This window comes from Zonotrichia albicollis, chromosome 19 (assembly GCF_047830755.1).
Source record: "Zonotrichia albicollis isolate bZonAlb1 chromosome 19, bZonAlb1.hap1, whole genome shotgun sequence".
NCBI lineage: Eukaryota > Metazoa > Chordata > Aves > Passeriformes > Passerellidae > Zonotrichia > Zonotrichia albicollis.
This window is the reverse complement of record NC_133837.1, coordinates 4,509,054-4,533,024: the sequence shown is the minus strand read 5'-3', so window position 1 is coordinate 4,533,024 and position 23,971 is coordinate 4,509,054. Positions and strand designations below refer to the sequence as shown.

At 44.2% G+C, this 23,971-nt stretch overlaps 1 protein-coding gene across 2 annotated transcripts; it reads left to right on the top strand.

The window, feature by feature from the left end:
* Positions 1-4: 4 nt before the first annotated feature.
* ACOX1 (acyl-CoA oxidase 1) lies at positions 5-20,806 on the top strand. 2 transcript variants are annotated; one of them, XM_005494073.4, is made up of 14 exons: positions 5-210; positions 1,188-1,347; positions 9,588-9,748; positions 11,405-11,512; positions 11,962-12,081; positions 13,682-13,797; positions 13,983-14,152; positions 14,453-14,615; positions 15,275-15,465; positions 16,274-16,453; positions 17,064-17,169; positions 17,255-17,398; positions 18,146-18,352; positions 19,267-20,806. In XM_005494073.4, exons 1-14 carry the CDS (start codon positions 96-98, stop codon positions 19,315-19,317), a joined length of 1,992 nt encoding a protein of 663 aa, XP_005494130.2. In that variant the 5' UTR covers positions 5-95; the 3' UTR covers positions 19,318-20,806. The 2 variants fall into 2 exon arrangements, with proteins under 2 accessions (XP_005494130.2, XP_005494131.2); XM_005494074.4 differs by lacking the exon at positions 9,588-9,748 and adding an exon at positions 6,563-6,723.
* Positions 20,807-23,971: the final 3,165 nt, after the last annotated feature.

Below are 23,971 nucleotides of genomic sequence, written 5' to 3'. Positions count from 1 at the left end.
TCACGCGGGGGCGGGGCCGGCGCAGGGGGGACGGGAAGGACTCGGGATCGGGATTGGGATCGGGATCGGGCACAGCCGCCGCCGCAACCGCCGCGATGTCGGTGAACGCGGACCTGCGGAGGGAGCGCGCCGCCGCCACTTTCCAGCCCGAGCTGCTCACCCACATCCTAGACGGCGGCCCTGAGCGCACCCGCCGCCGCAAGGAGATCGGTGAGGGAGGGCCCGGGCCGCGGGCACCGGGAGACACAGCCCCGGTCAGGGCTCGGAGAGGATGCGGGGTGGGGAGACCCAGGGAGAGCGGGATACAGGGCGGGGATAGCGGGGTGAGGAGCCATGGAGTTGTGAGGGGGTCGTGGGTCGGGAGAGGGTGTGGAGGAGCTTTTGTGGAGAGGGGAGACGCCAAGGAGGGCAGAAAGCTGTGAGGAGAGGGTTGGCAGGTACAGAGACAGTAAAGGGGGGGTTAGAGAGGAACCGGAGCTGTGTTACGTCCCTGGTCCCTCTCCTCCTCAGAAAGGACATAGGGTGGCCCTGATAGAGCGGTGTCCTTTTACTACTCTGTTTCCCCTTCCTCCAGAGGCTCAGAGGCCGCTTCTCATGGGCTCCGTCCCCTCCTTTTTCCTTCCTAGCATGCTCTTGCCCAACAGTACAAATGTCATCTGTTTGTCAACCGGCGCGATGTGGTTATGAGAGATTAATGAGCTACTTCCAGGCTCTTCCCTGGGCTGGGACTGTCAGAGTTGTTGTGAAACTTGGCTGCCAAAGGGGGGACACAGAAAGTCTGTGCTCTCTGGGCACCTTGTTTTCCACTTGGCACAGGGGGAATAATAACCCTTGTTATTCCTGTTATTATTGCCCTTCTGCTGGAGCTGCGTGGGGTTCAGAGTTCACAGGGCTGCCTCAGCCTCTGGGGCTGTTGCTGAGGGACCCGCTGGTCTTACATCAGTGAATTGCCCTCCTGCCAAGTCCAGAGAGCTTTGAACTGTGAATGGGGTTTATGTGTGGAATGAGATTGCCAGCAGCTCTCAGAGAGCTTTGATTTCATTCTCATTTCGTTAACCTCTCATTTTATTTTCACTTTTTTGATACCCATGCCTTGAGGTAGAGCAGGTAAAATGCTGGGTCGTTGCTCACTCCCTGCTGAGGTTTGTGGAAACTGAGTTTGTTTTCCTCTCCTATTCTGTCCCCAGAGGCCTTAGTTCTGAATGACCCCGACTTCCAGCACGAGGATTTGAATTTCCTGTCCCGTAGCCAGCGCTATGAGCAAGCCATCAGGAAGAGCTCCTTGATGGTGATGAAGCTAAGGGAATATGGAATTGCAGATCCCGAGGAGATCTACTGGTTTAAAAGGTACCCAAAAAGATCCAGAGTTTGCTTCTTGTACTTCAGTCATCACCAAGGATGCTAGGGTTGTGCTTTTTTCCTGTGTTTGTTGTCTAAAGGAAGCTCAAGACCTGTATAAAAGCCCACTTGAGTCTGGCTTCAGTGAATTTCAGATGAAACCCTGAATTCCTTAATGGTGGTTTTTCTTAGGTTTTTTTTTTTTTTTTTAAGAGAAATGCCACATTAACAATGATATGCTCTTTTGTATGTGTGGTGCAGAAACTAAAAAACAGAACTTAAAGTCAGATTTTTTTTGTCCCGAAAGGAATAAAAAAATCATACTGAATTACTTTGAATCTGAATAGATCTGATGAGTTTGCAGCTTCTAATGAAATCTCTAAAAGCTGATTACTTCACTTTGCACTTAGACCCAATAAAGTCACATTGCAGAGATACTTGAAACTATTCCAAGATGGTTTATAAGTTCTTGTGTATCACTGTCTGCTCTGGCTCCCTCCTCTAAGCTCCAGAGGTTCTCTTTGACCCAGAGGCTTTTTGTTGTACCTGACCTTTGGTTTATCTGATAGCACCACCTTTGGATCAAGTTAATGAAAATAAGATTGCCTTTACATGTGGGTTTTCATTCCTTCCAGAAGAAATTAGAACTCAGTTCCTGATTTTGATGTATTTCTTCCCTTAATTCTGTTAAACTCTTTCTGATTTAATCAAACAGAAAGTGATAACAGAGAAGTTACACAGATCCAGAAATCTCTCATAATCCCATGGATATATACTCTGGCAGATTAAATAATGAGCCACAAGCCCCCTGTGACTGGTTTTGTGGAAAAGCTGTCATGGGCCCCAGGGCATGACCCCAGGCACTAGGAAAATGAAGTTATCTTGTCCACTGTGGTTTTACTTTGAGAGAAAATGGTCTGCACTGACCTGTGTCATCAAAGTTCTCATGGAAGTCATGTAAATAATTTAAAAATCATCATTGGTGGACAGTGATAACAGGGAACAAGCTCAGTGACAGTAGAGGTTATTCAGGTGCTGCACAGCCAAAGTTAATAATTTTTTTTCCAACACAGGGTTTATTGAAAGTGATGGGGAAGTTTCTTCATTTATTTATTTGTTTCTACAGACAAAATTCAGCAAAGTCTACCCAATCTATCAGATGGAAAATTTTAACAAATTTTCTGTCTTTTTGTACCATTATTAAGTGACAGTATTATATGAAAACAGACTTTTCTGAAGTAGTCAAATGAGAGATTCTAGTTTTGTCTTTCCATAAGCTCACTTTGGATTCAGCAATTCCTAAGTGAATGAAAGTGTAATAAATATTTCATACAGATACCAGCTAGTACCTCCATATCTAACATGGCATAAATGGTCAGGTGTGACTAGTCAGAATTCACAGTCCAAAACCAACAGAAACAATAAAAAAGGCTTACTTTTTTCCAAGGTAAAATCTAATTGCCACCATTTAAGATTTCAAAATATAATTGCAGTTACTGCAGACTGATTGTATTTGCCATTTTTTATTTATTTTATATACCATATTTCTTCTGTAATCATGTGTGACAGAATGAAGAGCAGTGCATAAACTTCTTGCCTACAGGTGAAGTGTTTGCTCTAAGAACTGTACACTATTGATATTCTGAAATGACTTCTTTACTATAATCTCTGGTGTTGGCAAGGGAGGATGTGGGCTTGCTGCTGCTTAAAAATTTGATTAAATGAAAGGATTATTTTTTTCATCCTTTGATTTCATTTGCATTTTAACATCTGTCCCCACTTTCCCACCTGCTGAGTGGTAAAGATTTTTTAGATTTGGTGAACTGCACCCAACTGACAAAATTATGTTTATTTCTATCCCATATCCAAACATGCTAATTGGTGCTAACTGGAAATTACTTCATTAGTGCAAAAGGTGACCTGGAGAAAGTGGTTTGGGCTTATTCATTTTTCCAAACTGAAAACTGAATGGATATGGTGTTGCAACATGCCTCAAAAGAAGTTTATGAAAAAGACTGACATCCTTGGTTCAGATGTCAAGTTGTATTTATTGTGATTGACATTTCTACTTCTGGAAGCTTAAGAAATTTTGTCAGTTATCCCCAAAAGGCAGGGACAGATTTACATATGCAATTTTAAAGAATTTTTTTTTCCTGTAGCTTTCCTAAAGTGCCAGAACACCTCTAGGTAGCTTTGCACATGACTCACCAACTTTATAGCTTGATTTATGAGTAGGTGAGGAGAAATGCTGCTTCCTTCACTGCCCTGAAGATATACTTAAACAATTGCTGCTGCTGCTGTGACATGTTCAAGTGAATGCTCCTCCTTCCTGTTTCCAAAGGGCTTTGTTGGACTCCAGATCATAAGAGGATCTATTAAATATACTTAATTGCTTTTCATGCAGTAATTCTTCTATGTCAACACTGCAGTTGCAGCTGTTGTGACTACAGCTTTGAAGGCCATCAGCCAAACAATGCCAATATTTCAGATTTCTTTTACAGTCTAACTGCTGCAAAATGTAAGTCAGCATGAAAAATGGGAAATGTTTCTGGTGTAATGCTCCAACGCTCTTGGAAGAGAGAGAGCTGCTCAGTTTTAATTCACCTCCAACTTTAATTAACTTTCCTTGAGGAAAATGGGATTAAACAAAGAAGTGAAAAGCAGTTGAGACAAACTGGGTCATGGAAGAAGAGAAGATCTGAGAGCTGCTGGTCACCAGATGATTCCTGTGTTCATAAGCATTGCATGAATGTGCACTTTCCCTGTTGGAATTTGTTCTTACATCTCTGAATTAGGACCTTTGAGCAAACCAAGGCAGAAAAACTCTACTATGGGCACTACTAAATTAATGCAGAGTGAATGAGTCTGGCTTAATCTCACTTTGATAGAGCTGGAACAGGAGTTTATTGCCAGAACAGTTGTTAGCTCTGAAGCCCAGTTAGCACAGGTCAAACACAGCTCTTGCTCCTTCTCCCCTGGGATGACCCTTCATGCTCATCCTTGAAAGAGTAACTTCAGGAACTGCCCAAAGCAGCAAAGTTTGCACACAGACTGATGTAAAGTAAAGGTCCCTGTTCTGTGACCCAGTTCTGCAGCCTGAGGATGGCTTTGGAGCCTCTGAACACCCAGCTTTGCTTCTGTCATCCTCTGTCCTGAGCCAGTGACACACCTGTCACATAAGTGCCTTTTGCTGTGTGGGTGGCACTGGTTTCTGTGCAATCTGGGAAGCTCTGTATTGCCAAAGCACATTTTACACCCTGCCTTCTCCCAGAAGTGCTCTTGGAGCTGCAGGCTCGTTGTGACACCGGTGGTTGTAGCAAGGGTGACCTCAGAGCAGCTGGGCATTGATCAGGTGGTCACTGCCACCATCAGTGTTTGAACTGTTGCACAGAGCAGAGAGCAGAATTGGAGAACAGCCAATCCAGGTGCTGGGAGTGATGAAATTGGAATGGAAAGCAGTAAAGAGTTCAGAGAAAGAAACAGAAGGGAAGAAAACCTGTTGTTCCTCCCTTCACAGCTGGTACCTCTTCTGTTTGCCCTGTGTTTGAGGAAAACAGGATTCTCTCTCATTGCCATTCAAGGTGTTAAAAGGCACATTAAGGAAATCCTAAATCTTCAGTGTGGAGTATGCAGAGAAGAACAGTTTCTGCTGTAATTTAATTTTCAGCTTAGTTAATGCAAGAAGCTGTTAAAACCCTGCACAATTGGCTACAGAAACATCATGACCATGACACAGGGCTGTTAAAGCATCTGCTTGCAGAATGTCTGTTGTCTTGCTCCTGTCAGAGAAGGTAATAGTAATCATTAGATATCTGGCACTTCTGATTAAACTTAAACTTAGTTAATGCAAGAAGCTGTTAAAATGCTGCATGATTTGCTACAGAAGCATCATGACCTCCTGACACAGGGCTGTTAAAGCATCCACTTGCAGAATGTCTTGTCTTCCTCCTGTCAGAGAAGGTAATAGTAATCATTAGATATCTGGCACTTGTGATTAATCTTCCTCATAGGCAGTGAAAGTTGCTGGTGTGACCTTTCAGAAGATTGCTGAGATGTTTCCTGGAACATTACCTTCAAAGAAGCAGTGTCTGACCTGATTTTTTCTAACAGCAAAGCATAAGCTGCACATTTTTCTCAAGATCTTTCAATGAGTGCTGAAAATATGCAAAGACCCATTCAAGCTCTTCCCAAGCCTTTAAACTTCATGTTTCAAGGTCAGCACTCATTTTCTCCCTGCAGATTTGTCTTTTTTGGGCCCAGGGAGTATGTGCACAATAATTGTGCTGCAGGCACTGAGGGAGAAAAGGCTGCTTCTATAGGTCCTGGGCTAAAAGAATGACCTACTTAGAAAACCACAAGAGTGTTAAAAAGTTCTGTCTTGATGTCCTTGCAGTATTTTTAAGCCCTTGGTCACCCTGAAAACATCAGCTTTGGTAACTGCTGCTGTAGGCAGGAGTATTTTTGGTGAAAGAACTGTGTGCCTCAATTCCAGGAACTTCAGACACTGTACCTACACCCACACCAGCTTAAAGCACAGTTTAATCACCAGCATTAGATTACTTGATTATAATAGTTTAGATAGATGTTTTAATTGAGAATGTGCTTTGCCTGGCATTGTGGCTACTAGATGATTACAGTTTTCTTTCATGAAATAACTTCTGCTTTGGTGAAGCTCTCCCAAAATGCCTGATTTTTCTTTCCATTCCCTCCAGCACTAGACTGTAATGGTAATTTTAATTGAAGGTGAGTTCCAGATCTCACAACTGATAGAAGCAGCTGCAGGCAATAAAGAGCTGGTCCAAAAAGAGCTCAGTCATCAAAGAAACCTTTTCATTTTTAATACATATTTCTTCTAACTAATAATGCCCTAGTTGTAGGCTACCAGCAGCAGTGGGATTTATTCCCACAAAGCCTGAGAGATGGAGGAGAAAATATTTTGGTTTTCATGTCCTTAGTTTCAAGTTGCTCATGAACCTTTGTAGAATAATATTTTTTCCAGTTACATAGCAACAGCAGGATTCATGGGGTGAAGAAAATACCATCTGAGTCCCCATTAGCATTGCTTCTGATGCCTCCACATTTGGAGGTTGCTTGTGGGACAAAAAAAAAAAAAAGGTTTAATGAGGCAGAGATTATTTATCTTATGCTCCAACTGGGGAAAAGCCTTTCAGGTTCATGCTAACAGTAAGACTGAGATCCAGATCCCTCTATTTCTCTCCTGTAGAACATGCTTGGGCAATTTTCCTGAACCTTTGGGTCTCCACTTCAGCATGTTTCACAAAACCATAGAGACCCAAACGTCTGCTGCTCAGAAGGAGAAGTGGCTGCCCCTGGTCCGTGGAGTCAAGATAATTGGCACCTACGCCCAAACCGAGATGGGACATGGTTAGTTCCCTGCAGGGATCACTGGGTAACCTCTGCTCTCACTCCACTGGGTAATTCTTCATCTTCCCTGGGTCAGTCCAAAAGGGGAAAGGTAAAGCTCCTCAGTTAATGGTGGATGTCTGTAGCCAGGCAGCCGCCTCATTTCACATCCTGACAATGCCAGGATTCCTTTTGGTCTTTTCCAGAATGCACCTCTTAGCTGATCGTTGCATGGGTAGTTGTTAGCTTTGTTTTGAAATGAGGAGGTTGTTCTAAGCCCTGAGAATCTGAATTTCACTTGAGCCAGTTGACTGTGTCAATGAGCAGTGCTGTGGTTTTTGCTTTTGCCTGATTTTGGGACGTGTATGGCAGAGCCCTCAGTGCATGGCTGGCCTGCACAAACAGGTCAGGAGCATTCCTGCAGGAGCAGTGGAGCACGGGGAGATTGTGAGTTCTGGTTGAAAGTCAGGTATGCTTTGCCCCAGGCACTTCTCTTCCAGATGTACAGCTTCCTGGCAAGGTCTTGTTTACAAAAAGAAAAAAACCATCCTATTCCTGCTGCTGTTGAAAGCAACTTTCACTGCTTCAAATGGAAAAACATTTAATGGATCAAAAACCAGTCTCTTGGCCCAGAACCTGGAATTATGGCTGTTAAATACCAGCAAGAATAGTTAACAAACAGAGACTCCAGTGCTTGTGCTGGCATCTGAAGTGGGAAAGTCTGAAGTGTCAAGTCTGGACACTGCTGGATGGCAGTGGCAGCTGCCTGGTTGCTCAGTTACAGCTGCTGAAACGTTTGTGGAAGGCTCAGTAGAAGAACCCTGTCCTCTGTCCTGCTCAACAAACCCAGCTGAACCCCAGAAGCTGAGGGAGAACTGAATGGCGACAATCAGTGCCTGCTGGCCTTATTTGCTTTCTCACACCAGCTGCTTGAAATCAGTCCCATCCACACTGCAGTGATTGGTTTTACTCCTGATTTCACATTAGATCATTGCACTTTCTTGCCTGGTGATGGTTGATTTCCTTGTAGTTCTCTTGTTGTTTCATGGTTAAATTCGTATTTTGACACTAAATGGAATACAGTGAAATGGATATGCTCTCTGTGCTGAATAATGAAAAAATGCAAACATTTGGCATTCCTGCTGTGAATGTTGAGTAGCTGATATTCCATCAGTGAAGCTGCTGCAGTAATTGTCACTGAGCTTTGCTTAATTTAATCCTGATGTTTAAAATCTGGTGATGGGGAAGCAGAGCTCAGGATTATTGAATTGAACTCTGGCCTGGAGGGGTAGTTACTCAGTTTTCTTTTGGTGACTATATGTGTGATAGCCTGTGTTGATTTTAACCTCTTTCATAGTGAAGAAGTCTCTTTGTCTCTCAAAAAAAAAAAAAAAAATCAAAGAAAGAAAAGACACAAATAGCACGGGGCAGAAAATGAAACAAGTGAAAATCCTGTGCTGTTTCTATCTGGTTTATAACTACTGCTGATAAATAAGGATTTTCTTTTTTTTTTTTTCTTTTTTTTGTCACTCTTTGGCTGTCAGCTGTAGCTGTTCAGGACTTCTCACCAGTATTGAACTCATTAAAATCTGGTATTCCTGGTAGGCCATCAGTCACTGTGCAGTCAGAAAGCTTAGAAAACCATACTGCTGGGTTTATTAGATAGTTGAATTTATTTATAGGAGTCTGAGAATATCAAAAAACAATTCTCAGGAAGGCCTAGGGACAGAACCAGTTCATATTAATGTGTATTTAGAGGACCCAAGGATGCATTGTTATCACTTTGCTAAGAATATCAGATGAGTTTGAGCCAAGCTCAGACCAGTGCTCTTATATGATGCATATAATTTAAATATTTATATATATATATATATTCCTGTTAAAGTAAAATTAAATTTATTTCATACATAAAGGAGCCAGATGAAGGTACTTGTCCTCAATCTATCACCACCATTTTAATACTCAAAGCTGCCAATATTTTAAGATTGAATGATTAATTAATTCTTTTTATTGAAAAGCTTAATAGACCACTTAATTACCTCACAGTGGTGCTTGACAGAACATGGAGAAAAAGTAATTCTACTGCAATATGTTTAATTGGAGATAATTTGTGCTGGTGATTTACAAATTGAAAAATGTTGGCTTTCTTCCCAAGTTGTTCATGTGTAACTTTGACTTACACATACAGAGCACTGTCCTTTTAAGAAAGTTCTTTAAAATAGCTGAAGTTGAAGGGAGTTGATTTGAAATGCCATGTACACTAATTGTGTGTGATATTTCATTTTTAAAAATCAGAGTAAATAGTACAGTCAGTTAGGATTTGTCTTTTTTTAAAAAGTAACATTTGTTGAAAATCCAGCTTGTTTAGCTGAATAAACTGGGACTTCCACAAGATTCTACCTTCAAAACATGTAATTAAAAAAAAAAAAAAGTAGACTTTCTGTATTTGGTTGAAAGCACACTGCATTCAGCCACATCACATCTCCAGCAAACTGACTTTCTCAGCTGACTGCCTCAGCCCACTGAACTTAGGGATGCTCTGATGTTCAAACCAGAAGGTCTGGTCCATCTTTTGGTTTGGATTTTTTTTTAATTCATCTTAGTGCATCAAAAATAGGGGAATGCTGCAGATGCACTTTCTGCAAGATTACAGAGAAATGCCTTGCAGCATGTTTATTTCAAAGTGAGTGCAATTTCTTATTCCTCAGCCTGAGAAAAGGACAGTGCTCTGCCTCTCTGAAATACACTTGCTGAATTCTGATTGACACGTGAATCATTTTTTTTTTCCTTTTTGTCTCTTCCTGAATCTCCACCACGAATCCTCATGCTTGCTTCCCTCCCATAACATTCCCTTCACGCTCCCATCCCGTGACAATTCTTCCCAGCTTTGTTCACCGCGGACGGCCTGAGCCTCTGGACCTTCACCTGGGCATGTTCCTCCCCACCCTCCTCACCCAGGCCACCCCAGAGCAGCAGGATCGCTTCTTCATGCCTGCCTGGAACCTGGAGATCATTGGCACTTATGCCCAGACTGAGATGGGCCATGGTACAGTACCCTCAGTAAATGCTCTTTCTGACAATGCCTTTGTGTGCAGAGGATTCCCCTGCCTGCTAGAGCAGTGTGTGTGTGTGCCCTGCAGTTTTACACAGCCTGCTGTGCTTGTAGGGAAAGGTGGGGAGCCTCTGCAAGGGTTAATAGAGCATTTGCCATGTGCTGCTTCCCTCTTCCTCTGAAGGGAGGGTTGGGTGTGTGTGGCTCTGTAAGGAATGGCTCCTTGTGCCATTCAAACCAGTGTCATCACTGCCCAGCACTGGTGCTGCCAGTTTGGGGGCATCTGTTCATTTGTTGTTCTTTCCATTGGAGTTCTGCTTTGCTCTGATTCATGTTCAGAGTAAAAACAAAAGGACAGAGCTTTGAGGTGGTGAAAGAGATGCCAAAAAATTAAGAGTTGCTTGTTCACCTCAGGATTAACCTTGGTTCCAATGCTCATGTTCTGTGGGGAGCTTTTTCCCCTTAGTTCACTCCCATGTGTTCTTTTTAACTGACTGTGAAATGTGTTGGGCTTTTTGAGTTCTCTGTCTCATGTTGACTTTGTTTTTCATTGCTATTCCTTCGCTTCCAAGCTTTGAAATGGATTTTGATAACTCCAGCAGTATTGTGATTGCAACACTTCTAATTCAAGTTTCAAAGGGAGGATATTCTGCCTTGGGAAACTTTAATTTTGGTCATCTCAGAGTTGCAAATGAGAATTATTTTCTAAACATGAGCAGGATTCACCTTTGTGTTGAAGGGAAATGTAGAGACTGTGTGAAGCATAAAGTAACTGCAAGTCTGAGGAGAATCTCTTGGAAGTAGTGAGGTTTGAAGATCCTTTGCCAGCAGAGTGAGTCTGTGTTGAGCTGCCTATGGAAATGTGCCATTGCCTCCATGCTTTGGGAACGTGGCTGCTGCAAGGTGATCTCCTTTTTCCTGCTGGAGCTCTTGTCCTGCCCTGCCAGTCCAGACTCTCAGCAGTGTTCACAGCTTGTCTGGTTTGAGCAAGCAGGCCTGGGGGTTTTGGGAGCTTTTAAAGCATTCAGGGGCAGTGCCACTGCTCTGAGAGGTGTGTGGGAAGTGAAGCAGTGAGGGCAGAAGACAAAGACTGTTCCTGGAATTATCTCCATCTTTATGTAGTCTCTTCATCTACCTGCATCAGCACCTGGCATACACATGCCATTACTTGTTCTTTTGGAGCTATGGATGGTCTCTTCTGGGAGATCAGCTCCATCAAGTGAGGAGAATGTAAGCTTGATGAGGGGATGGGCACTGTTTATTTCGTCTTGTGGCTGAGAACTGGATGGTTTTATTCTGCATTTTAGTGAAATTCAGGTGATTGTGTTCCTGTGGAACATTTTGAATGAGGAAGGGCTTCTGGTGTGTGATAGCAGAAAGGTGTCAGATTGGAGGTGCTTGGAAAACCAGTCTTAGACCACTGGGGAAAAAAATCAATGTTTTCTGAGAATTGGCGGTCCCAGAATATGGTCTGACCCTCACTTGTTCTTTCTTAATTTGTTGCTCTTTAGCTTTTTATACATATAGCCTAAAAGCAAAATTAAAATTCAAACATTACTACTGGAGTTCCACTTTCCATTGCCCAGTTCTGTCCTTATCTCTGTTTTGTGACTGACTTCCTGCCAAAACACTGTGTTTGCTTGTTTCCAGGGACTCATCTCAGGGGCCTGGAAACAACAGCCACTTATGACCCCTCTACACAGGAGTTCATCCTCAACAGCCCCACTGTCACCTCCATTAAGTGGTGGCCAGGTGGACGTAAGTGTGTCTAAATCTGGAAGGTGTATGGAGAAAGGGAGGTGATGCTGTGTGTGTTATATCTGCAGAGTGATAGCTGAAAGTTGATCCAAAGAGTTGGCTGAAATCCAGTCACTCTTGCATAACAAGCAGACTTAGCAGAGCCTGCTAAACATTGTGTGCTCTGGACTGTTGCTCAGAGCCATTCACACTGTGGATTTGGTGTAATTTTTGATTGCTTCTATGATGGATGTGCTAAGGACTCAGTGTTTTATAGTCAAGAAAATTGTGTTGTTCAACTTCCATTGACTTGAGCAACATTTTGTCACGGATCTGTACAATTGGGGTGACATCCAGTGGGGTCAATCTGGTTTTCTGGAGCATGATATAATGAGGTTATCTCAGAAGAAAGACTCAGTGTGTGAGTGTGTCTGGCTGTGTTTCTGTGCTGAGCCCTGCTCCCGTTGCAGTTGGGAAGACGTCGAACCACGCCATCGTCCTGGCTCAGCTCTACACCCAGGGCCAGTGCAAAGGCCTGCACGCCTTCATTGTCCCCATCCGGCAGCTGGGCACACATGAACCTCTGCCAGGTACAGGTTCACACTCAGGGAGTGCATTGCACATTACATCTCTTTCTCTCTCACTGTATACAGTGTTTGTTAAACTTCCTGCTGTGTTTGTAAAGTCCGTGGCTTATTTCGTTGGCTGAATTCAGCTGATAGATCACAGGGCTTAAATGAGTCTTTCTTACAACTGAACTACCACTAAATCATCTTTCCTACCTTCAATGTGAAGTTTAGTTTGGGATTTCAATGTGAAGTTTAGTTTGGGATTTGATTTTGCCCCAGTGAAGTTTAATTTGGGATTTGATTCTGCCCCAGTGAAGTTTAGTTTGGGATTTGATTCTGCCCCAGTGAAGTTTAATTTGGGATTTGATTCTGCCCCAGTGAAGTTTAGTTTGGGATTTGATTCTGCCCCAGTGAAGTTTAGTTTGGGATTTGATTCTGCCCCAGTGAAGTTTAATTTGGGATTTGATTCTGCCCCAGTGAAGTTTAGTTTGGGATTTGATTCTGCCCCAGTGAAGTTTAGTTTGGGATTTGATTCTGCCCCAGTGAAGTTTAGTTTGGGATTTGATTCTGCCCCAGTGAAGTTTAATTTGGGATTTGATTCTGCCCCAGTGAAGTTTAGTTTGGGATTTGATTCTGCCCCAGTGAAGTTTAGTTTGGGATTTGATTCTGCCCCAGTGAAGTTTAATTTGGGATTTGATTCTGCCCCAGTGAAGTTTAGTTTGGGATTTGATTCTGCCCCAGTGTGTCCCAGCTATGCATTCCACAATTCTGCTTTCTGATAGGGGAAGAAGAGCTTTCATCACTCTTTAGCTGGAAATGAGCTGGATGAAGTTTACAGACAGCTCATGCAGTGAGTGGATAGTGGGGCTGCGTGGAAGTTATGGAGATTCCCATGTTTTGATATCCAGTTGTTGTGGTTCAACTCATCAGGCAGCTGAACACATACATCCCTCCACACAGAGGGATGGGGGAAAGAGTTGTGAAAAAGGTAAAAGTTGTAGGCTGAGATAAAGACAATTTAATAGGACAGAAAAAGAAGGGAAATCAACAATAATAACAGCAGCAACAACAACAATATTAATAGTAGAATATGCGGAGCAGGTGGTCACTGTGTGATTGCTCAGCAGCAGCTGACTGATGCCAAGCCAGTCCCTGAGCAGAGAGCTGTCATTCCCCCCAGCTGGCTTCACCCATTTATATTGTTGAGCATGATGCCACATGGTGGGGGATATCAGCTGTCCTGGCTGTGTCACCTGCCACCCTCTTGTGTCCCCCCAGCCTCACACTGTTGGGGCAGTGTGGAAATTGAAAAGTCCTTGGTCTGATGCGAATGCTACTCAGGCACAACTGAACCAACAGTGTGTTATCAACATTGTTCTTGTGCTGAATCCAGAACACAGTACTGTACCAGCCACTGGGAAGATAATTTCACTCTATCTCAGCCAAAACCAGGACACCACTTTTCCATCAAAAAGATTAAAGTCCCTGGTAACTCTTACTCATAACACTGCTAGGACTTGCTAGAAAACAAACCAATCTCCTTATGGGAGAAGGCTTGAACCAAACTCTTGTGTGCTGTTTGGTGTTTATTTCTTAATGCAAGTGGCTTTTTCTGTGGCAGGCATCACAGTGGGTGACATTGGCCCCAAGTTTGGCTATGATGAAATGGATAATGGCTACCTGAAAATGGACAACTTCCGAATTCCTCGGGAGAACATGCTGATGAAATATGCCCAGGTAAAGCAGCGAGCTTCAGCATCTGCTGTTAGAAATGGGCCTGCTGAATGCTCCTGTGAGCTTGAGTACTGCACCAAAAGGGTTGTGGGTGGCTGCTTGATGAGTTTTGAGTATGAACATGTAAAAGGAAGGAAACTCCATAAATCACCAGGCTGTATTTTTTTTAATCTTTTATTTTTTGACAGGTTGAACCAGATGGCACCTATGTGAAACCAGTCAGTGACAAGCTGACCTATGGGACCATGGTGTTCATCCGTTCCCTCATCGTGGGTGACTCTGCTCGCTCGCTGTCCCGGGCCTGCACCATCGCCATCCGCTACAGCGCCGTCAGACACCAGTCTGAGCTGAAGCCAGGGTGAGGGCAGGAGACCCAGAGCAGCCAAACTGCTGAGGGAAAATTCTGAACTGCTGGCAGGAATGGGGGCTGTGGCTGATACTTGCTTTGGCATTCAGTATGGTTTCAAAACAGTGTTTGTCCTGGGGAGTGTGTAATCTTTCGTTCTTGGAATGTCCTCCCCTGCCAGAGGCTTTTGCTGGATGGTGCTAGAGAGTCTGACTTGATGTGGATGGTGAACTTAGTTAGAGTAGGGATAAATGGGATTTCTGCAGCAGGCTGTTACCACTGACATGCTGACTCATCTGTATTTTGCTCCAGGGAGCCAGAACCCCAGATCCTGGATTATCAGACCCAGCAATACAAACTCTTTCCTCTCCTGGCAACAGCATACGCCTTCCATTTTGTGGGAGCCTACATAAAGGACACCTATCATCGTATCAATGGGGACATCAGCAAGGGGGACCTCAGTGAGCTGCCAGAGGTACTGTGTCCTCTGGAAACCAGTGTGTTGGTTGAATTTGTGTGAGGTTTCTTCACAGCTTGGAAAAAGAGTCATTGAACCTTTTTGGCTTTCACTCATGAGATGTCTTCTACTTCTGTAGTTTCAGAGGCCCCACAGTCCAGAATATGCTGGTGACATTTATTTGCTCTATTAATTTAGCACTTTATAAAAAACAGGGAGTAATGCACAGTGAGAAAGCTACTGGGAATATATTTTTATTCAAAAGGTGCATTTCCAGGAATGATGGAGTACTGTTTGGGAGTTAGGACTGGTCTTGTGCTTGTGCTGTAACTTCTTCCAGGTGCCTAGGGTAGAATAGGCTTGTTGATCAAAGTGTCAGTACTATACTGAGGGGTTAAGGTTGTAAAATGTTAATTTTCTATCAGGGTTTGTGACAATGGGCAGTCGAAAACAGTCTTGTACATAATATGTGTAGGGGCAGAAGGGTTAAAGACTTAAAATAAGTCTTTCCATGTACAAGGGTTTTCATATAAATATTTGGCTCAGGAAAGACTTCCTTCAAGGAAAACAAGAACGGTGTTGACTTCACTTTCCTTTTTCTGGGAGCTGCAGTCCTTAACATGTATGTGTGCAAGCTAAGAGTGGAAAATGAAGCTGGCTTTGCTGTTTGCCCTCAGCTGCACGCCCTGACAGCGGGGCTGAAGGCGTTCACCTCCTGGACTGCCAATGCTGGCATTGAGGAGTGTCGGATGGCGTGCGGCGGGCACGGCTACTCCCGCTGCAGTGGCATTCCTGACATCTATGTCACCTTCACCCCGTCCTGCACCTACGAGGGGGAGAACACTGTCATGATGCTGCAGACTGCCAGGTAGGGGAACTCTGCACAGGCATGTTCCAGCCTCTCTTCACAGAATCACAGAAATTCTAGGTTGGAAGAGACCTTTAAGATCATCGAGTCCAACCCATGTTTTAACACCTCAACTAGATCATGGCACCAAGTGCCACATCCAGTCTTTTTTTATACTCTTCGAGGGATGGTGACTCTACCACCTCCCTGGGTAGATGATTCCAGTATTTGACCACTCTTTCTGTAAAATACTTCCTCCTTAATTCTAGCCTGTATCTCCCTTGGTGCAGCTTGAGACTGGTCCTTGTGGCTGGAGTTGGTACCAAAAGGGTTAATTGGATTTCTGCTATGTCTATGTAACTTTGATCAGAGAAACAGAATCCCAGCAAGGACACTTGGGAGATAAGGGGGAGACACCTGGCTTAGGAATGCAGCTACAGCCAAAACAAGGACTCAATCTGGGAACGTGGGGAAGGTTTTATGGTAATGAGTTAATTATAATATGCATGTAGTGACTGTATGTAAGCAACACACTTGTGAAAAATCACATGCACACAAGTAGGAGTTATCCCCACGCAACCAGACACCTGCAATAAATTATGCCCTCTTAACACTAAATTGGTGTTGAGGAGTCTTTTATTTGCAGTGAATTTGGTGACAAAGTAATGAGCAGAAGTGTCTGTATTAGCACAAAAGTGGTGTCATGTTTCTGTCCCCTGCCCCATTTTTGACAGATAAACTTTCTGGCCTGAGCCTCAGTGAGATGACTTTTGTCCATTCAAACAGCTCATGAGAAAGAGCTGCTGCCATCTGCTGTCTCTCTTTTCAGGTTCCTTATGAAAAGCTACACCCAGGTGACCTCTGGCCAGCAGGTCAGTGGCATGGTGTCCTACCTGAACGACCTCTCCAGGCAGCGCATCCAGCCCCAGCACGTGGCTGCCAGGACTGTCACCGTGAGGATCAATGACCCCACCAGCTTGGTGGAGGCCTACAAGTCACGTGCTGCCCGGTGAGCTCACACTGGCTGGGCTGAGCCAAGAAAAACTGGGTGAGGTGGTGGTGATGCATGGCCCTGTTTGTGCTGGGTTCTCGAGGTGTGGCTGGCAAAGCTTTGATCTGTGTGTTGCTTTCAGGAAGTGACACACTTTACTGGGTTGGGGTCAGGGTTAAGGGCTTTGAGGTTGCTCACAGCCTGCCCATAGCCTGGTTACTCTGCTCCTCAATCCTTTGGGATGTATCTTTTTCTTATTTATGTATAAAGTATATTCAAACTTACAAATACCAAACTACTCAGAGATCTCTCTGGAGAGAAACAGTCCTGATATTAAAGTTCATTGTGAGGGAAGTGGGAGAGTAGAACAGACACCTGTTTGTGAGTAGGTATTGAAGCACCACATGTGTGCTGTCAGAAGTCCTCTTACCCCTCTGTAGCTGTATTGTAGCTGCAGCAGTGATTACTGGTGTTATAGAGGCACAACTTGTCACTCCAGTCACTGTCTTTGGCACATGAGAAGAATTCTGAGCTCATGTGCCGTGACTGACATGTGTGAATTCAGTGTATGTCATCCTGTTAATGTGGTGTTATTATTTAAACTGTTTTTCTTCCTCATGTGAAACAGGCTTGTAGAATCTGCAGCAAAGAATCTGCAAGCTGAGCTGGCCCACAGAAAGAGCAAGGAGGACGCCTGGAACAGAACTTCTGTTGATCTTGTGCGGGCATCAGAGGTCAGTGATGTGCCTGCTAAAGAACCATGCTGTGAGAGCTGCTGATGTTTCTGTATCCCTGACTGAGCCTGTTTGGTTCCTGCAGGCCCACTGTCACTACGTGGTGGTGAAGCTGTTCACAGCCAAGCTGGCTGAGGTGGGTGACGCCGCCGTGCGCGCCGTGCTGACCGAGCTGTGCCTCCTCTACGCCCTGTTCGGCATCAGCAGGAACGCAGGAGACTTCCTGCAGGTTGGTGCCTTCCTCCAGCACTCCAGATCTCTGAAGCCAGCTTCACTGCTTGCAAATGTGCTTTAAATGCCAAGCTGGGTGGATGGTAGAGGTGTAGGGTCATTAGCAGTGCCAGCCTGCTGGAAGGCTCTTGTAGGTTTCCCTTGTCATAAATGGAAACCAGGCATGTGCCAGGGTTTAGCTGAAATGGTTTCCAGTTGGTGACCAGGTGCTATGTGTTAAAAACCAAGGAATTAATAAAGGAGCTGCAGTTAGATGTGCTCACAGCTAATAACCCTGAAAGGGGATCTTGTGCTCCAAATTCTAACCCATCCTTCAGTTAATGGCTTTACACTGTCAGGCATTGCTTTTTTTCTGTTCTTCTGTCAGTTTGAGAATGCATTTGTGCAGCAGTGTTTTGTTTGCTCTTCTGGCAGACATGATATGTTTTGTCTTCCCATTTTCCTCTTTGATGCTCACTAAAAATTTCCCTGAAGTCAGGCACAATTTATGAATATGCATATTCTCCAAGAAAACTTGCTGCTACAGTTAACTTCCAGGTACTCACAGAGTGAATCTCCCATCCAGGAATAATAGCTGGGCAGTATGGAGGGCATCTCCTTCTTCTTGTGCACTGTGGCAAATTGCCAATGTAATTACTTTAGAAACTGAACTGCTGCATTTTTGTGTGTGGGAAAGCTGAGCTGTGTGAGACCTTGGGGAAGGGAAGGATCTGTGACTTGTGTAATGCTTGTTTCCCCTCTCAAGGCTGGTATCTTGAGCAGTGCCCAGATAACCCAGGTGAACCAGCAGGTGAAGGAGCTCCTGGCTGCCATTCGTCCCAATGCAGTGGCCCTGGTGGACTCCTTTGACTTCCATGATGTCCACCTGGGCTCTGTGCTCGGCCGCTACGACGGCAACGTCTACGAGAACATGTTTGAGTGGGCAAAGAAATCCCCACTGAACAAAACACAGGTAAAGAAACCTCTCTTCTTCTTCTCACATGGCCAAAGAAATAACTCAGTTTAGGGTTGTTGATTCTGCTCAGTGATCTCATGGAAGTGGGGAGAAAAGTCACAAGTAGTAATGGAGCAAAACTAACAATCTGCTTTCAGTTTGCTCTCTGTAGTTTTCTCTCCCAGGTGTATCTTGCATTCATCCCTGTGGGATCTCTTGAGCTTCTCAGTTGAGGGAGGAAATGATGCACTCCACAGAGAAACAACTGAAGTATTTCAGTGAATTCAAAAGCAATTATCACCTGCTGTTAATTCTGTTCAGTGACAGTAGCTGTGGAAGTCTTGCCCATTTTCTGGCAAATCTTCCACTCTTCAGGCCCTAGCAGTGAGTGGAGGAGAAAGTAAACTGTTACCTGTAGTATTGAGGTGTCAGATGTTGTATATCTGGCCTAGGATTGGAGCTGCAGCTGAGCTAAAATAAACTGAACAGTAAATCCTGTTTGCTGGTGCCTTTATTTGATGAGGGCAGACTGTGTCTCCTGCAATGGGCTGCCAGAGACTGCAGCTGCAGTTAAATCCCACAGTTTGCTCCGTGTTCTGTACTTCTGAAGTCAGTGGGGCTTAGGAGCTTCATTACAGCCCCTTAGGAAACCTGGACCAGTTTTCTTGTAATTAAAATGCCAAACAATAGTATGGATATAAATTTTGCATTTCTTTCTTAAAGGAAAGGTAGTGGGCAGGCTGTTTTTTATTATCCTCATGCTTTCTATCACATAGAGCCTGAAATATAGAAGTTTTCTGGCTGTTCTTAAATCTCCAAAGTGCCTCTGATTCAAATATTCTTAGTATACAAACACACTGCAAGATGTGAGGAGGTAAAACTGTTTCAAAGATCAAACCTGACCTTGTAACCTCTGTCTTGTTGTCCTGCAGGTTCATGAATCTTTCCACAAACACCTGAAGCCAATGCAAGCTAAGCTGTGAAGCCTGCAGGTTTTTTAAAATGCACTCTGGCCCTGCCCTGAAAAGTGGGTGTTTGCATCCTTCCTTCAGGCACCTAAATCAAACCTTTGAATCCTGTAGCTGTAGGACAGTGAATAATTGTAGCCTTTCTTTCCTCTTTTAGGTGAGGAGGTGTTTGGGGAGAGTGCATAGGGATTGATGCCTGTTTTTAAAGTGCAATTATAATGGTAAAATTAACCTTTTAAAAATCTGGGAAAGCTTTATGGATTTATACAAGGATTGTTTTTGTGAAGCTGCTAACTAGAGAGAAGTTCCTGTCAACTGGAGAAGGTGGCAGGGCTTCACTATGACATAGTTGACAGCCCTCAGGCAGTAGCTTCTGGTGAGCAGTTATGTCCTCCCCTCAAAAAAAGCATCACTGTCTTGATTTTTCAATTTTTTTTATTTTTTTTTTGTTAAATTAGCCCCACCTCTCTCCTCATTTGGCCAATGTTTGTGCTGTGTGAAGCTTCCTGCAGAGCTCTGTGCATGTGAGTCTGTGTGTGTTTTCCTGATGGATCTGGGAAGTAAATACCCATCCTTCTCTGGAGCTCTGCTTCAGGCCTCTTTCCAGAAGAAATCCTCGTGTTTCCTTTGTTTTCCTTCTTTCACTGCCCTGCACAAACTCCTTTTTCCTTTGTGCCAGCTCTTGGTTAATAGGAGGTCAAAGGAGAACACAGTGATGCTGCTTTGAGGATAAAACCAACTCACAGTAATCAGCTGGGTGCTGATAACAGATGTTCTGCCCCTCTTTTCACTCTTAGCATTTTCAAGCACTATCTTGAAGCACTTTACAAATGTTACTTATGTTGATTTGGTGGGGAAGAAAACCACATGTAGTGGTAAAAACTGCAAATTTGACCTGGAATGATGAAGCCAGTATTGGAGGGCAGAAATCAGTTTTGACCAATGTCCTCAGGTCTTCTGATTTTTCTGGGATGTTGTCCTGGCTTTTTAAAGGCATTTGTCAAGAAAATGACAATCCCAAGTGAAGTGTCCAGATTTTTTTATTATTTTTCCTGCCCATGCATTTCCAAGGAGCTTTCTCTGATTTGCTTAATTTTGTTTTGATACCGACTTGGGCCTTGCACGGTGCTGTCTGATGGAACAGGAAGAAATCAGCTTGGAGGAGAACATCCTGCTGCCCAGGGAAATCAGTGCAACAACTACAACCAAGCAAAATCATTGCTGCTTTTCCACACCAGTAACATGTCCAGTAACCATAAAACCTTTTCACACTAGAGAAGGGCAGCTCTGAGCTTAAAATTGTTAAAAGCTTCAGCATGACCCCAAATCCTGCAGTTCTGAGGCAACACCTTAGAAGCTGCTTCTCTGCAGCTTTGGGCTCTGTTAGTCTCTAATTTTGAATCAGTTTTCTGGCACTAACAATGATCAGACACAAGGTTTGGCTCCACGTGCAGTAGCTGAACAGAAAGAAATGTTTAATTTTAAATAAACTAATCAAACTTGCCTTTTGGCTGCCGAGTGTTTCAGGTCCTGTGGAAGTTCAGGATGCCAGAGGAGGCTGAGGGCTCTGCCTTCCCTGTGTCCAGTGGAACAGGCTGCTGGCCTGGGGAGGGGGAGATGGAGGTTAAAAGGTTAAAAATATGCTAATGAGAACAGCACTAGCTGTGTACAGATCTAATAAATTACAAAAATGTGTTTTCAGACAAAATGTCTTTCTTTTCACACACTGCCTTGAGTGGCTCTCATGTAAATTAATGGGAATGAAATATTCAGAAGACCTTAAATTAGCTGGATTTTGGTGGTTTATATAGTGTGACCTCCCTGGCTTTGCTCTGCAGTGTTGTGGGGATGCCAGGGGGATTCCTGTCCCATCCCAGGGATCCCATCCTGCTGCCCCAGCCCCAGGGAGGCACAGCTGGCACAGGGCAGGGCTGGCTGTGGCGTTTGCTCGGTGTCACTGCAGCTCCAACAGCAGCAAGGGCTGATCAGTGCCCACAGCAAGGTGTGACCACGGGGCTGGGCAGCAGCAGCCTCAATTCACAGCTGTTTGCCATTCGTTTTTGGAGAAATGGAAACTGAGAGAAGGAGAGTTGTTTTCAGTTTCCTATTTTGCTGTATTGGGAAACACTTTCCTTCCTTGCTGTTGGTGAGGATTTTGTACACTTCTTACCTTGCTGTGGTTGGTGACAATGCCTGAATGCCACAGCTGGCGTGGTTTGCTGTGTCTCAGGGTCAGCAAACAGAGTTTAAACTCTGCCCTGCAGCCTCATCCACCTTTCCATCAACACGATGGTGCCATTGCCACGAGTGCTGAGCCTCTTGAGGCGCAGGAGCAATTTCAGTGCCAAGCTGTTAAAAACAGCTAAAGTGATTTCAGCATTTGTTATAATAAAAAGAAAGGCCCAAAGCAAGGGGGCCTGGGCCGAGCAGGAGCGTTCCCTCAAGGATGGAGCAGTACCAGCCAGGGGAACAGCACAGCTTCTCTGGGTCAGATCCCCCTTTTTATCCTGTTTTTTTGTCCCTCTGGATTGGTTTCTGTTTGGATCCTCCATTTGCATGAAGGTTTAAGGTGCTTCATTGGCCATTACAGTTCTGTCCAGGCTGGCTCGTTTCACTGGGGGTGCTGCACTTTACTGAGGTGTAATTTCTTATAACTCCCCTTTTAACCCCTTTTGCAATATAACAACCAAACTAACAGTACATGTTAAACAAGAGAGCAGGCTCCCAGTACTAAAGTGATTTCAGCATTTATTATAATAAAAAAGAAAGGCCCAAAGCAAGGGGTCTGGGCCTTCCCTCAAGGATGGAGCAGCACCGGCGCTGGGGCTGCTCAGCAGCGATGGCCCCGGTGCTCCAGGGGAACAGCACAGCTTCCCTGGGTCAGATCCCCCTTCTTATCCTGTTTTTATCCCTTTGGATTGGTTTCTGCTTGGGTCCTTCATTTGCATGAAGGTTTTTAAGGCACTCGATTGGCCCATTACAGTTCCGTCCAGGCTGGGGGGTGCTGCACTTTACTGAGGTGTAATTTCTTATAACTGCCCTTTTAACCCCTTTTACAATATAACAACTGTTAGGAAAACTAATCCACAAACGCCAGAGGTTTACATCCAAAAAGGAGACAGAGGAGTCCTTTTTTGGCTTTATTCCAATAAAGGGAGAGGCCATGGGGCATTCCCCTGGGGTCTCTCAAGTTTTTGGAGGACGCAGCCTCCTTTTTATCCCAATTTCCCAGCTACATTTCCTTTCTCTCTTTCTCCATTTCTGAGGTACTTGAGAGGTACAGACTTCCCAGAATGCCTGATATCGAAGATTCCCTCTAATGTACAGCCCTCCCTTTCCATTTTTAATTCTTACGGAATTTAGGGGTTTTTCTTGTCCATTGTTTCTTTCATCTTTCAATGTCTAATTTCATTTATCAGCAAACCTACAGTTTATTTGTAAAAGCAAATATCTTTTTCCATTCATCAATCAGTGAAACCCTTCCCACTGTTTATTTCCCAGTGCTAGCTTTATCTACCAGCAGACCCACAGCTGGTTTGTAAAGATGTGTTGTGAATAAGAAGCTTGGCTAGGCCAATATTCAAGCAGCAATCAATTTATTATTTAATATGGTAAAGTATGAGCAACACAGAGCTGGGTGCAGTGGGGGAAGTTCTCCCTCCAGCTGCACACCAATAATTGAGGGTTACAGGTATTTATAGGGGTACCCATCAGTTTTTTTCAACAGTTTCTATTTCCAATCTTTTACTCATCAGCAATTTTCATTCCAAATTATTACATCACAATTCTATACACTATTGTGATTTTAATTTCTCAGGTTGTATCTCAAAGGAGTATCCCCAGATGGTGACGTCCCAGTTTCCAAAAGAAGAAAGATGAATCCCATCTGGTGGGGTCCAGCTCCCCAGATGTGTCCACCTTTTAATTGCAGAGACTCTAAATCTCATAACAGTGATGTCCAGCTTCCCTTTGGTCAAAACCATAAACCCCTGAGGTGATGTTCATCTTCCTTTCTCAAGCTGTTTTCCTCTGCTTCAATAAGGCATGAGATAAGCATATTTCCTTTATATATATTCCAAAGCTATAGTTTCAAGGATACAAGTAATACTCTAAAATTATACTTCAAAAGGTTATTATTGCAGAGCTTTTAATGGATTAAATGCAAGCAAAAAGCAACATCTTTAACGCCTTAATTCCAATGCTCCTAAATCAACCAGGGTTAATTGCAAAGAAAAGATAGGTTCAAAGGCCTTTTTCCATGCTTTATTTTCCTAAGTTATTATTAGAATTCACAGCTCTCCCATTGTCGGGGTCCACACATTTCGCATTGACAAATACACACATCGCCTGTTTGTACCTGACACGAAACACAGCTTTGCATCTCACACTGTGGGATGGCCTGAGGGAGCCATGGACTCCTAAACCCGCCGTCTTTTGGGGACACCTTCACAAGGAGCCCGTGTGCCCAGGGGCAAACCTCGTGTGAGGGGGAAACCTCGGCAGGAGGAGTGCGGGTTATAAACTCCAGAGACAGAGGGTTGTGAGGGGAAAGCCTCGGCAGGAGGGGTGCGGGGTATAAACTCCAGAGACAGAGGGTTGTGAGGGGGAAGCCTCGGCAGGAGGGGTGCGGGTATAAACTCCAGAGACAGAGGGTTCCCGGGGATTGCTC

What these genes read in the sequence shown, in the direction of transcription:
- ACOX1 (XM_005494073.4), top strand. Translation starts at nt 96, where the DNA reads ATGTCGGTGAACGCGGACCTGCGGAGGGAGCGCGCCGCCGCCACTTTC. An exon ending in CAGTCTGAGCTGAAGCCAGG is followed by an intron (nt 14,153 to 14,452) that starts GTGAGGGCAGGA and finishes ATTTTGCTCCAG; the next exon opens with GGAGCCAGAACCCCAGATCC. An exon ending in ATGATGCTGCAGACTGCCAG is followed by an intron (nt 15,466 to 16,273) that starts GTAGGGGAACTC and finishes CTCTCTTTTCAG; the next exon opens with GTTCCTTATGAAAAGCTACA.